This window comes from Podarcis filfolensis (assembly GCF_964270895.1).
Source record: "Podarcis filfolensis genome assembly, chromosome: 5".
Classification (NCBI taxonomy): domain Eukaryota; kingdom Metazoa; phylum Chordata; class Lepidosauria; order Squamata; family Lacertidae; genus Podarcis; species Podarcis filfolensis.
Genome location: NC_139608.1, coordinates 8,917,303 through 8,932,183, shown reverse-complemented (window position 1 = coordinate 8,932,183; position 14,881 = coordinate 8,917,303). Strand labels below are relative to the sequence as shown.

The 14,881-nt window shown below is 48.0% G+C and overlaps 1 protein-coding gene across 10 annotated transcripts in view; it reads right to left on the bottom strand.

The window, feature by feature from the left end:
* MCF2L2 (MCF.2 cell line derived transforming sequence-like 2) overlaps positions 1 to 14,881 on the bottom strand; it is a 227,602-nt gene that overhangs the window by 24,450 nt on the left and 188,271 nt on the right. For 5 of the 10 annotated variants that reach the window (XM_083612710.1, XM_083612713.1, XM_083612715.1 and 2 more), the window contains 3 exons: positions 12,924 to 12,996; positions 4,346 to 4,455; positions 309 to 404 (listed from right to left, as the gene is read on the bottom strand). In XM_083612710.1, the coding sequence (XP_083468836.1) occupies positions 309 to 404; positions 4,346 to 4,455; positions 12,924 to 12,996 (279 nt within the window). The remainder of the gene's footprint in view (positions 1 to 308; positions 405 to 4,345; positions 4,456 to 12,923; positions 12,997 to 14,881) is intronic. The other 5 variants (XM_083612712.1, XM_083612717.1, XM_083612719.1 and 2 more) reach the window with 1 other exon arrangement.

Here is a 14,881-nt window from a genome sequence, read left to right as displayed (position 1 = left end):
TCTCCACCCACTGGTGGTACAGACAGAAAAGTGGGCAATTTTGGGGGAAATGTATCCTGCCGTACCGATTTGTGCAACAGCATGCAAATGCAGTTTGAAACGCAGCGTTGGGAAATGGCCTCACTGTGTTTTAAGCAGGTCATGTGAACACAGCCCGGGTGAAGCTAGGGGATGGGTACGACGGACGAGGACATTATGATGGGATGCGGTCACCCTTGCAGGGTGCGATGGATGACGTTATGGGATGGACACCGTGCTCGGGAGACGTGTGGCTGGCGATCAAGCGCTGAGAGTGGCGGTGGTTTTACCTTTGGGTGGAGCTCTGCGGTTGGAAAGACCTTGCAATGTGAACCGCTTTCTAGCAAGAGCTGAGCGCTCAAGATTAAGGCTGGTGGAATAATCAGCTAGGAGAAAGAGGCAGAGGGAAGAGAGAGGTGAGGCAGGGCAGAGGGGTCAGCCTTGCAGCTTGTGGAGGGGGGGGCGAAAGGGGGAGGTGATTAAAAAGTTGGAATGCTTGGCCAGCCGTGAGCTTGCGCAGCAAGTGACTAGCTGGGAAGGTGGCTGTGGAAACAAGGAAGCAAACTAGCTGAGCCAAACATCCTTCTTGTTATGCAAGGGATAGATTTGACTAGCTAGGTTTCACCTGGGAGCAAAATGGAGAAGGCGGGAACGTGCTTTTTGGGGAGGGAGGGAACACACAGTTCCAAAAGGAAGACAAGTCAGCAGGAAAGTAGGTGAAAAGCAAATAGTTTAAAAAAGACCAAAAAAAACCCTAGAGTCCACAAAACACCCAAGGCTGCTCATGGAATTATGGACCATTGAGTAGAACCCTTTAAAGCATCAAGGCCACATTCCCTTGCCGGCAACCATCCAGGGTGGGCGGAGCCAGAATCAAAAGTGGGTGGAGCAATGGGTGTGGCTCTTACCTTTGTGCAGTAGACCACGCTAAAGCCAGAGGTTTCTGCAAATGATCACACCTCTCCATCCTCCAACCAGGCAAGCAACAGGCATAGTCACAGTTACTTGAGGAGGGCACTTGAGGAGTAGGGTTGGTGAGGGTTGTAGCCTAGGGGGAGAATCTTTAGGGCCTGAGATTCCCCATTCCCAATGCAGGGATTGTTCTGAAATAGGGCTTCCAGTGTAACAATATGAGCTGCATGTCAAGTATGAAGGTGAAAGCCCTCCTTCATGATGCGCTCACCAGCAGCCATCCCCAAGTAAAGCTGTCTCTTTGCAGGTGCCCCTGGCGCAGGAAATCCTCCCAAAGTATTATTTATTTTTACAAATGTTTGAGTGACTTTTCACAATGCTACTTACAAAAAATAATATTGTGCTGAAAGAAAAAATCACGGGGAAAACTCAATACCAAAAAAAAGAAGAAGAAGAATCTGTCAACTGAAATCAAGATAAATATCTACAAATCTGTATAACCACAGTGTCCATGTTGTACGCTTCTGCATACGAAAAGGTTGAAGAAGAAGAGTTTGGATTTGATATCCCGCCTTTCACTCCCCTTAAGGAGTCTCAAAGCGGCTAACAATCTCCTTTTCCCTTCCTCCCTCACAACAAACACTCTGTGAGGTGAGTGAGACTGAGAGACTTCAGAGAAGTGTGACTAGCCCAAGGTCACCCAGCAGCTGCATGTGGAGGAGCGGGGAAGCGAACCTGGTTCACCAGATTACGAGTCCACTGCTCTTAACCACTACACCACGCTGGTGTTAGCATTTCACTCCTCCCATTGCAAGGATCACCTGATTCTTGTTTATTTTCTATACCGTGAGAAAGGAAGCTAGTCTGTGTGACTTCTGTCTCTGGTACTATTGTATTTTTTCTTTCTGCTCTGTCTTGCGACGAGATGGGATGTCTGTATGAGGGCTGCTCCTCTCATATGTGTTTGTTATGTTCTTTAATCTGTAATTAGTAGAAATAAAGTAGGTATGCCCAGATACCTCCTCATCTCCGTCTGAGCTGCTTTTACTCTGCTATACCGGGTGCTCACAAGACAGCAGCTGTGAGTCCCAGAACCCTAGGACTCCTTCCCAGGAATGCTGCATAGCTGTTCCAGTGCTGGAGGAGGCCGTGGGGCCTGCAGGAGTGTTAATAATAATAATTATAATTTATTATTTATACCCCACCCATCTGGCTGGGTTTCCCTAGCCACTCTGGGCGGCTTCCAACAAATATTAAAACACAGTGGTCTGTTAAACATTAAAAGCTTCCCTAAACAGGGCTGCCTTCAGATGTCTTCTAAAAGTCAGGTAGTTGTTCTTCTCTTTGACATCTGGTGGGTGTTCCATTAGCTGGCCCCCTTTGGGAGGCTGGTTGCCTTTGACTGCTGGCAAAAGAAGATCAAGGATCTGCTCTGGCTAACCTGACTTGCTCATACATTTGAGACACGGGGTTTTCTGGGTCGTAGTGGGGATCTCCATGTAATTTAACCATAAACTCTCCCCTCCCCGAGAAATGCTTTCTACCTTGAAATCTGAAATGGCGTTGCCAGCAGCAGGGTCAACGACGCGGCACAGGAGCAGCATCAACAGACAACAACGGCAATGAAGGGACGGAACAGGAATGAGGAACCTGTGCTCTTCCCTCCGTCCCCCAGATGTTGAACTCTGGCTTTCATCCTGGCTGGGGCTGATGAGAGATGGAAGGGCCACAGGTTCTGCATTCCAGGGGGAAAAGTGGGGTCCATTGAAGGTGTCTTGCCCAAGCCCCCCCCCCCATATCCTGGAGTCAGCATTGCCTGCCAATACTATCTTGGGGAGCCATAAAGCAACTATAACCAAAACGCCATGGCCCCTCCTTGTTTTTCTGCAAGAGATGAGTCATCTAGGTTAGCTCATGCCAGAGTGCCATCATTTGCACACTAATTTACCCCCCCCCCTTTTTTAAAGAAACATATTGCTTTTCCTTATGACACACCTGTGAACTAGGTTCAAGCTTTTCACGACTTTTTGCAGAATTTCAGCCACAAAATGACTGAGGATCCCTGACATGAACATGAAATTAAATCCCAATTCAGCCAGCAGAGGGTGCACACAAACTATTGGACGGGTGGTTTGAAAAATAATGTTAACACTGTGGAGCAGCTTTCCTGCTATTCAAATGGTCTGGAATCTGCTACTTGGCAAGACTGACCAAACCTCAAACGGCTGAAACTGCTAGCTTACTAAATGCATAATGTGTAGCCTGATATTTTGAAAAATCCTAAGGTAACAGCACTCTTGCTCTCCAAATCTACAGAATGCTTCAGATGAATAGAATTGCAGTACATGTTTTTCACTGGAGAATGAATGAAGAATTCACACGACCACACGGTGAGTGGTTTGCCTTGCGCCCTCTCCCCGCATAACAGCATTTGCAAAACAAGTTGCTGTAAACTAGAGAAATGTTTGCCTGATATAAACTTTCCACCATGCAAATGAGCTGCCAGTTGAATTCAGATTCTGCTCCCTTGGCACCTCCAGCTAAAAGGATGCTCAGCTAGCTTCAGAAGTCCTCTATCTGAGGTCCTGAGGAACCACTGCTAGTCAGGGGAGACAATACTGGTTGAGATAATACAGAGCATCAGTCGATTGACTTGCTGTCAAAGCTTTGTATGGCCCCTGTGTCAAAATCGTAACCATTCAGGGAGTAGTGTTAGCTCAGTAGCAGAGCACAGAAGGCCACAGGTTTGATCTTCAGCAACTCCAGTTAAAAAGCGCCTTGAGTGGGAAAGCCTGCCTGCATACAATGTGACATGAAAGTCCAGCACTATGTGCCCAAGCCACCGCTTGATTTTGCACTCATCACTTGATGTTCCAAGTGATAGAAGTCCCAAGCATCATGCAATCAAGTGATAAGAGATGAAAGGATGTCCTGTCCATTCTTGTGTGAAGTGGCCCAGCACTTTGCATAACAGCCAAGGCAAGTTCAGTAAAGGCTCATTCACACTTCTTGTCCTGCAACTTCCCCCAAGAGCAATCGACAATTCAAGTTTTCTTTGGATTGATGCTTGCTCTGATTTAGCACCAAAGTGTGGGTTTCCCCTGGGAAAGGAGCAGGTCAAGTGGAAAACCACTTGAACCCGTGCTTTCTAGGCATGGGACAAGCAGAAGTGAGGGCAAGCCCTGTGTTGTCATTCAAATGTGTTTTCAGAAATCCCTGTGTGTGTTGTGCCTGCAAAGTGTGGATCAGGACCAGAAGGCACCCTGCAGTTCATGCAGGTCACTTTGAAGCCCAAATTTCTGCCCTCTTGTCAAACTGCTGGTGTGGGAAAGGAGAAATTTGCAGAGGGAAACGGCATGCGCACCATCTCCTCTAGGTTTCTGCCTTAGAGTTCTTCCGTCTCTGCACTGCCTACCTCTTTTTTGTCTGGCGTTGGGGCTGATGTTCCTGTCCCGGTTATTGGACATTTCCAGGCCTGAGAGCTCAGATTTGTTCTCGCACAAACTCATGGACTTCCTGCCGTACCTTTAGAGACAAAAGAAATGCAACAAGCGTTGTTAAAATAGGCACTAAAAGGGCATCAATGTGCAATGGTGCATTGAGGCGATTTCTAGACTTTGGACTTTGTGCTCTTATAGGGAGGGTACTTTCCAGAGTGTCGTGTTTCTGTTATTCCACTTGCTTCAACATGCCCTGTTACATCTGGGGGCCTTCCTGCCCAGGTCCTCTGTCCTAAAGCCCAGCCCTCATGGCACCATCAGAGATGGTCCTCTTGTTGCAGTTTCCCCATCTCACCATGAATGTCACCCCAGTTAAAAACCTTCCTGTCAGAGTGAGCTTTGGATTGTAAAAATGTACAATGAGAGATGGAAGATAATTTGCTGGGCATATAATGAGCATGGTAATATAAACAAGCGCAGCAAGCCAGGCTCAGTCATCTGTGGACCAAACAACTAGATAAGAAACCATTCACAAAATTAGCAGATTGCACTAGCGGATAGGGAAGAAATTTGGGTTTAGTTCAGATTTTAATGCAAACTTCCCTAAGTCCAATTTTTTTGATACAGTACACGAACTGGAATGAAGCTATCCTTTGAAATTTGCACCTCTCCAAATCTCGCAATGCAAAACTTATCCAACCAATAAGGTGTACAAAAAAAGCATATATTAGAGGAAAGTGTGACTTTAAAAATGCACATATAAATGAAAATGGCATACCCAAATGCATTAAATAAGGGAGATTGCTTGCAAAAATGTGAAGACAAGGAGATACATGCATGAAAATGCTGACAATTTTTCATGAGGTTTAGTTTTTTTTTAAGTAGGTTTGCCATACGTCAAATCAGCAAAATGTCAGGGGAAACACCAATATACAGCAGGGGAAAAACCGGATGGGAAAAGCAGCGGAAACAGCTCAAAAAGATGTTAGGGTTGGGTTTCCTTAAAAAAACTCAACAACTTCGCGGGTGTCAGGAATTTTACTTTTTGAAATATGGCAACTCTATTGTTAACTGGGACGCGGGTGGCACTGTGGGTTAAACCACAGAGCCTAGGACTTGCCGATCAGAAGGTCAGCAGTTCGAATCCCCACGACGGGGTGAGCTCCCATTGCTCGGTCCCTGCTCCTGCCAACCTAGCAGTTCGAAAGCACATCAAAGTGCAAGTAGATAAATAGGTACTGCTCAGGCGGGAAGGTAAACGGCGTTCACCAGAAGCTGCTTAGTCATGCTGGCCACATGACCCGGAAGCTGTACGCCGGCTCCCTTGGCCAATAAAGCGAGATGAGCGCCGCAACCCCAGAGTCGGTCATGACTGGACCTAATGGTCAGGGGTCCCTTTACCTTTCTTGTTAACTGATGTGCCAAACTGAACTTAAATCTGGAGAAACGAGAGAAACTTAAATTGGCATATTTGCCCATCTCTATTGCCTCCCTCTGGGAACTACAGGCTGCATGATTCTTTCGTGAAAGGGAATGAATGTTTAAAATAGTTTAAACATATAGTGCAGAGATACCAGAAACGCAGCCAGCCTTCTGGAACATGCATCCATTATACTGCTTTACAAACTGCAGGGCTCAAATGCCAGCGGTGCTCTCAGCAGAGTGCAGGATGCGCAAATCAACAGCAGTTACTGCTTCGGAGTTAAAGGAAAACACCCCTACTACTGAACTGCTCACACAGGCAGTTTGGCTCACTCACGCCCAATTCGTTTGCATAAAGGCTGCATAAACCTTGCTCTCACCAGCACAATAGCCGCTCTCTGGAATGGTAGGTAGGAAGGGAAAGTGTCTTGCTGCAAAATTTCCTGCTCTTTTCTGCAGTTAGTCACCAGAGGTAACTAAGGGGCAAAGCAGACGTGGCAGGGAGAACGACACCTGTGGCTCACAGGTCTGCCTGATCCATGTACAATGTGGCTCACACGAACTGCATGGGAATGTGGGATGTAAACCTGAATGGATGTGTTCCATCTAGTGTATGCACACTGACCAACAGTGGCTGTCTAGGGTTTCGGACAGAAGTCTTACCCAGCCTTATCTAGATTCAGGTAGGTAGCCGTGTTGGTCTGATGCAGTCAAAATAAATTTAAAAAATATTGTCCAGTAGCACCTTAGAGACCAACTAAGTTTGTTCTAGGTATAAGCTTTCGTGTTCATGCAGACAAAAGCTTATACCCAGCCTTATCTGGATGAGAATTATGGTGCTGGGGAGATTCTTGAGAGTCCCATGGACTGCAAGAAGATCAAACCTATCCATTCTTAAGGAAATAAACCCTGAGTGCTCACTGGAAGGACAGATCCTGAAGCTGAGACTCCAAAACTTAGGCCACCTCATGAGAAGAGAAGACTCCCTGGAAAAGACCCTGATGTTGGGGAAGATGGAGGGCACAAGGAGAAGGGGACGACAGAGGACGAGATGGTTGGACAGTGTTCTCAAAGCAACCAGCATGAGTTTGACCAAACTGCAGGAGGCAGTGGAAGACAGGAGTGCCTGGCGTGCTCTGGTCCAGGGGGTCACGAAGAGTCGGACACGACTAAACAACAACATCTGGATGAGATGCCAGGTTTGGATCTGGGACTTTTTTGTGTGCAAGCACAAAATTTTGGCGAATCCCTTACGGGGATCGAACCTGCACCCTTGGCATCGTCAGCACCACACTCTAACCGACTGAGCTAAGCTCTTGATTTCAATTAGGCCCAGAAAACTCACTGCAGGCTTCACTTCCTCAGCGGCGGCCAGCATCGAAGATGATCAGGCTGGTGAAGCAGCAATATTGGCGACGCACAGACACAGTCTCAGATTCCTTGTGGGGAACCCTGAAGAGGAGGCGACTTAGGCAGACATGGGCAGGCAGGGACCTTCAGCCTTCGCAACTGCTTCCTGGGGACAAGACCTGCCAGCAGAGCCGTCTTTCCTATTGAGCTTACTGGCGCGTTGCGCCTGGGCGCTAGCCTCTCAGGGGCGAGTGGGGGAGCTGCGCGGTTTTGCCAGCGGTCTCCCCTTTCCCTGCACGCCCGCCAGCTGTGCCCCATCAACCATATGGCTGGCGGGCGTGCAGCTTACCTCCCAAGCCTCCACGGGAGAAGAGCGATCCCTGCAGAGGCTTGGGAAAAGGTCAACAACTCTGGGAAACAGGGGGAGTGATCTTTGCACCACGGCGCAGGATATGCTTAAAATGGCCCTGCCTGCCAGAGATGAGTTGCTGTGTTCATCAGGCCCAATGCTCCTGTGCAGATCCTGCTTTTGCTAATAAGAAGTTAACCCCAACTTTGAATCATGGGATTGTAGAGTTGGAAGGGATCCCGGGGGTCATCTAGTCCAACCCCCTGCGGGGGTTGCCTTGGCCACTTTGGTCTTTGGTTCCACCCTTTGCCTCTGAGCCACCCTGACCAACTGTTTCCTTACATATGTTTCCTTACATCCGTTAAGAGTTTGGGTGTAATCTTCGACACCTCCCTTTCCATGGAGGCGCAGATTGCAGCCATAACAAAGGCGGCATTTTTTCATCTCCACCAAGCTAAGCAACTGGCTCCTTACCTCTCTCGCCCTGACCTAGCCACTGTGATCCATGCGACGGTCACCTCCAGACTGGATTATTGTAACTCGCTCTACGTGGGGCTGCCCTTGAGACTGACCCAGAAACTCCAGCGGGTGCAGAATGCCGCGGCGAGACTCCTTACAGGGTCCTCGCTGCGAGATCACATTCACCCAGTGCTATACCAGCTGCACTGGCTCCCGGTGGAGTACAGGATCAGGTTTAAGGTGCTGGTTTTAACCTTTAAAGCCCTATACGGCCTAGGACCCTCGTACCTACAGGACTACCTCTTCTGGTATGTCCCACAGAGGAATTTACGGTCTTCAAACAAAAACATCTTGAAGGTCCCGGGCCACAAAGAGGTTAAGCTGGCCTCAACCAGAGCCAGGGCTTTTTCGGCTGTGGCTCCGATCTGGTGGAACGCTCTGTCACAAGAGACTAGGGCTCTGCGGGACTTGACATCTTTCTGCAGGGCCTGCAAGACAGAGCTGTTTCACCAAGCCTTTGGCCAGAGCACAGCCTGACTCCCTCCTTTGGCAATCTTCACAGAACTCTGGCCCAATGGTTGCCATCAATTTGATTTGAATTAATTTTATAATGAAATGATTTTAGAATGTTGTATTATTTTATTGTTGTTAGCTGCCCTGAGCCCGGCTTCGGCTGGGGAGGGCGGGATATAAATAAAATTTATTATTATTATTATGCTATTTCCCTGCCTCAGTTTCTTTGCAAACACCACCGCCAAAATAAATATATATTCAAAGTCCAAGCAAACTGGGATTACTTCTTATTTTACTTTATTGCTCTTCCAACTTGCTAACCCGAGGACACTTTCCCTGAAGAGATGTTACCCAGTTAGAATTTATGGCAGCAATAAAACGGCTGGTGCCAGACATCATATGGTCCCAAAGAGCATGATTTCAGAGGAATGGCGTACATTTAAACACCTCTTCAGACCTGTACATTTCTGAGATGGTGTGTCAGGATTGTATATGAACTTATTACTACTGCACCTAGTTGGTCATATGCTCCCTGGGTGCCCACGTGCATGGAATATATCTATATCATTTATATTTATCTATATAATTAATACACGTCTTGATGTAAAAAAGAGATCTGTAAACAATTATATACAAAATAAATCTCTATGTGATTTACCTAAAATATAATCAGGATTAAAAAAATATAGATTCCTTAAAATGCACAGTGGTCTTATGAGTATATCAGAGCAACTGGGGAGGGAAAGGGGGTGGGGATCGGAAGAGAACAAACCCATCAAAATTAAAATTTTTGAAGTGTGAGGAGGGGAGGAGAATACGATCTGGCGTCTGGCTTTCTCCTGGTTCAAATAAATCTCTTTCCCGGAAGGAAGGAAGAAAATCCCTTCACCCCTCCCCCAAAAAATCCCACCATCCACTGATTACACTTTATCTTTCCAAATAAATTTACAAACGCACACAGCGAAATTTACCTCCAAGTACCTGGCAGCTTCAAGCTGATGCACTGGGGCAAAAAAACCTATAAATAGCAGATGCCAAGTTTTAGCTATTAAAGGGAGAAGTGGGTGGGAAAGGGGAGGGGGAGAGGGAGAGGGAGAGAAATCTGTAGGATGCAGCTTTTGTCAGATCTTGGGAGAAAGATTTATTAATGTGTGGCTTATGTCCCTAGTGTTGTTGTTGTTGTTTAGTCGTTTAGTCGTGTCCGACTCTTCGTGACCCCATGGACCAGTGCACACCAGGCACTCCTGATTCAAGAGAAGCTCCGCAACCACTACGTGCCAAAGCCGTCCAAGATTGCTGCCCGCCATGCATTCTACCACCGGCCAGGCAGAGGGGGAGTCAATTAACAACTACACTGCTGCCCTCTGACAGGCTGCAATGCACTGTGATATCCGAGACTTAGACGATGCCCTGATGGATCGAATCGTCTGTGGGGTCCGGGACATCCGTCTGCAACGGTGTCTCCTCGCCAAGCCAGAACCTCACACTGCATAAAGCCATTGAGGAGGCCGTGGCCTCAGAAGCTGCTGAACGCTCCGCCCAGGAGATCCGCAAGGCCAGCAGCCCGTGTCTTGCTAGGAAGCCAGTTCCAGTGCATCATGAAGAGGCGAGCAGTGATTAGGCATCCTCCAGTGAAGACGACGTGCACCAGACAAAGCGGGAGCGCAGGAAGTTCCAACAGAAGTCCAAGGGCCAACCGGAATGTGCCGGCTGTGGAGGCAACCATTCCCGTGCCAAGTGTCGATTCAGAGACGCCATCTGTTGGAAGTGTTCCAGAAGGGGCCACATCGCTAAGGTCTGTCGATCGGCTCCATCTGACACCCCCCCTTCACCGACTCGCAATTCCAAGTCTTCACTCCAGTCCGCCAAGGAAAGCTGTTTCACTCTCACCAACTGCCACTGCCCGTCTGGAACCACGATTGGACAAACCGACTTGCCTACGCGACGCAAGCTGAACATCACTTTCGATCCCTTATTTGCATATGTGGACCTGAACTATCTACAGTATCCCCCTGCTGGCCCAGGGTGAGAACTTCAGTACATAACACCTGTCTTCCACTGCCTCCCACAGTTTGGTCAAGCTCATGCTGGTAGCTTCGAGAACACTGTCCAACCATCTCGTCCTCTGTCGTCCCCTTCTCCTTGTGCCCCCCATCTTTCCCAACATCAGGGTCTTTTCCAGGGAGTCTTCTCTTCTCGTGAGGTGGCCAAAGTATTGGAGCCTTAGCTTCAGGATCTGTCCTTCCAGTGAGCACTCAGGGCTGATTTCCTTCAGAATGGATAGGTTTGATCCCTAGTGGTATATCCTCCTAAAGCCCTGCCTTAGCCCTTTCCGAGGAGATCTGGCCTTTCTAAGGAAGCAGAGCAGCCCCTGCCGGAAGCTGCCCTGCAAGCCGGTCCCTCAGCTGTCTCCAGACCTGGAGGAGGAATGCACTCTGCTCGCGCTCAGGAGCGGGGCTCGGCACCACCCGCTCACCGGCATTGTTGACAAGCAGCAGCCGCTCCATCGGCCCGTCCCCGCGGAGCTCCCAGGTGGCGTGCACGACGTGCTGCTGCCCATCGTCCGAGGCCAGGTCGGCAGGCAGAACGCTGGGCAGGGGCACGCAGCTTGCCCTCCAGCTGCTCCAGCACAGCCACCGAGCGCGCCACCAGCATCTAACTGGGATCTAACAGAAGTGACTACTGGGGAAAGGGGCAGCAAGTGGAGACTGAGATAGGTGGCGTTCTGAAAGAGCCCCTAGCAGATACAGTGGTACCTTGGTTTAAGAACAGCTTGGTTTATGAACAACTTGGATTAAGAACGCTGCAAAGCTGGAAGTATGTGTTTTGGTCTTTGAACTTTGCCTTGGAAGCAGAACATGTTCCGTTTCCTGTTGAGTGTGTTCCATTTGTAAATTGAATCCCTCGCTGCTATGGGAAAGCAGAGCTTGGTTTAAGAACGCTTTGGTTTAAGAACGGACTTCCGGAACGGATTAAGTTCGTAAACCAAGGTACCACTGTACATGAGCAAAGAAGGGAGGAATCAGGCAACGACTCCAGAATATATGGAGCAATTAGCAGGGAACACCAGAGGCAGCAGAGGAAAGGTGCCTGCACTGTGTGAGGAACAGTTTAGCAATAGTGGGCAGATAGGATTGAGCAAGCAGGACGAGGAGGTGGCAACAGGCTCCCACAGCACACCAGGCTGCTAATCAATTTAATCAGACTTCCTGGTTTTCAGTATATTGCAGGAGCCTCTAGGTGTGAAGTAATTTGAGATGCAAAGCGGCCCCACCCAAGGTGCTATTCTCCTGTTGTTCTGGTTATATCTTGGCTGTGAGTCCTGGAAGAGCTGCTCCTTGCCTTGCAGGTCTTGTTCCACTTGGCTCAGGAGGAAGGAGCCCCGACTGACTCCACCTACAAAACCTGAGGCTGTTGCTAAAGATGCTTAGGTTTGGGTCTTGTTGCGGGGAGAGTTGCGGCTGCTGCTGCGGCTGCTGGTGGTGGTTTTTTGTATCTGTATTTCAGATCTTGTGATTTATGTGAAAATTGTTCAGTTTCTGTACTATTTATTTATGTATTTATATCTTCTATTATTATTATTATTATTATTATTATTATTATTATTATTATTATTACGGCATGACTTTTTGTCACATTGCAGTTCCGTATTTTTTTATTTATGCATTTAAATATTTATGTATTTGTTATTAAATTTGTATACGGCCCTTCATCTGTAGATCTCAGGGTGGTCCAAAACATTAAAATACAATATAAAACCACAAAATACATAATATGAACAACAACAAATCAATAAGCATCCTCCCCCATGTTGTAAGCAGCCTTGAGAATGGTTTGAACTGTAGAAAGGTGGCATAAAAAGGTAAAGGTAAAGAACCCCTGACCGTTAACTCCAGTCGTGAACGACTCTGGGGTTGTGGCGCTCATCTCACTTTACTGGCCGAGGGAGCGGTACCTATTTATCTACTTGCACTTTGATGTGCTTTCAAACTGCTAGGTGGGCAGGAGCAGGGACCGAGCAACGGGAGCTCACCCCGTCGCAGGGATTCGAACCGCCAACCTTCTGATCGGCAAGTCCTAGGCTCGGTGGTTTAGACCACAGCGCCACCCTAAAATTATATATGTATGCATGTATAACTGGTATGCTCTGCAGTGAAGGTGGATTGTATGGCACCCATGTGCTTTCAAAAATGAAACAGCATACAGTGGTACTTTGGGTTAAGTACTTAATTCTTTCTGGAGGTCCGTTCTTAACCTGAAACTGTTCTTAACCTGAAGCACCACTTTAGCTAATGGGGCCTCCTGCTGTGCGATTTCTGTTCTCATCCTGAAGCAAAGTTCTTAACCCGAGGTACTATTTCTGGGTTAGCGGAGTCTGTAACCTGAAGCGTATGTAACCTGAAGCGTATGTAACCCGAGGTACCACTGTACTATAAAATAGCATACTAGACAGCAATTACCTGGAGGAGCTGAATGAATTCATGGGTGCATGATACACACTCTCGGTGATTCTTTGGTGTAGTTGGCTTGCCTCTGTTAAAGAAAACAAGGAAAGGTTGGATTTGTGCAGCTTTCAACGAAGTTTTACTCAGCATAGACCCACTGAAATTAATGACCATGACTAAGTTAGGTCTATTAATTTTAATAAGTTCACTCTGAGCGGTACCCTCCCTGTGGAACGCCCTCCCATCAGATGTCAAGGAGATAAGGAAATACACAACTTTTAGAAGACATCTGAAGGCAGCCCTGTATCGGGAAGTTTTAAATGTGCTTTCCTATGATTTTATATGTGCTGGAAGCCGCCCAGAGCGGCTGGGGGGAAACCAGCCAGATGAGCAGGGTATAAATAATAAAAAATATTATTAAGTGCCGCCCTATGTGATTTGTTGTGCACAAGCAGAAAGAGTGTGACCTAGATCACACATACTACAAGTTAACTATGACTTGCCCCAGAGGCAATCAAATCAATCATAGCATGGCTTTCCAAAGTTTGTCTTCCAGCCAGTCTAAGTTCATGGCCAGGTGACCAAGCAAACCATGGTTAATGAAGGTTGCTGTGTTCACATGCAACATCAAACCATGGTTAAAACAAACCAAGGTTTCTAAGCCAGAAACAACCCATGGCTTCAGATCACCAGACAGTAAAGAAACCTTAGTTAAGCTATTGGGCAGGGTTCACACTTAACAATAACCCGCAGTTTTAGTAGTATGCGTGAACCAGGCAGATATGAACACCATGCCCAGGTTCTTGAGCTAACAGGGCCAGATGAATCATGAACCTCATTGGGCCATGTGCCTCAGGTGGTGGGTGCAGAAGGGCAGGGGACGGTGCCCTCCATCTGCCAAATGAAAAGCAACTTGCTGGACTGTCTTGCTAGAGTGGTGCATGCTCTGGTTATCTCCCACTTGGACTACTGCAATGCACTCTATGTGGGGCTACCTTTGAAGGTGACCCGGAAACTACAACTAATCCAGAATGCGGCAGCTAGACTGGTGACTGGGGGCAGCCGCCGAGACCACATAACACTGATCTTGAAAGACCTACTGTCAGGGAACTGACATCGGAGCCAGAAGTGGAGGCAGGTCTCCCAAGCGATGCCAGAGAAGGGCCAAGCAGGGAGAGAGGGGACTCATCAGCTGGGGAAGGAAATCAGCGTAACACCAGGGATAAAGGGGGGCGGAGGGGGGAATCGGAGAGAGGGCTCCAGGACTCTTCGCTGGAGACCAGCGGGGAGAGCACAGGTCCTCCGCTACCCACACCCACCCTGCGCAGAAGACTTCCGCGCAGGGGAAAGTAGGCGTAGACTTGGCGTCAAAGAACTTCTTTGCTGGAAGAAGTTCAAGAAACGCCCACTGACGGATTCTGCCAGCGACTGAACAGCCACGGAGTGGATGGCTATCCAGCGAGAAACGGTTTAACCAGGCAACCTAGCCCAGAGCGGCGGTAACTTACGCACAAGCAACCCCTAATGCCATTACACCTACATTGGCTCCCAGTACGTTTCCGAGCACAATTCAAGTGTTGGTGCTGACCTTGAAAGCCCTAAATGGCCTCGGCCCAGTATACCTGAAGTAGTATCTCCACCCCCATTGTTCAGCTTGGACACTGAGGTCCAGCGCTGAGGGCCTTCTGGCTGTTCCTTCACTGCGAGAAGCCAAGTTACAGGGAACCAGGCAGAGGGCCTTCTCGGTAGTGGTGCCCACCCTCCCATCAGATGTCAAGGAAATAAACAACTACCTGACTTTTAGAAGACATCTGAAGGCAACCCTGTTTAGGGAAGTTTTTAATGACCAATGCTTTAATGTATTTTTAATCCCCCCTTCCTGTTTGCCCGCTTGTGCAGGTTTGAAGTTTCTTGGAACATTGTTTTTATTCACTTTCATCTTCAAACCGCTTAACATGGCTGCACTGAGATAT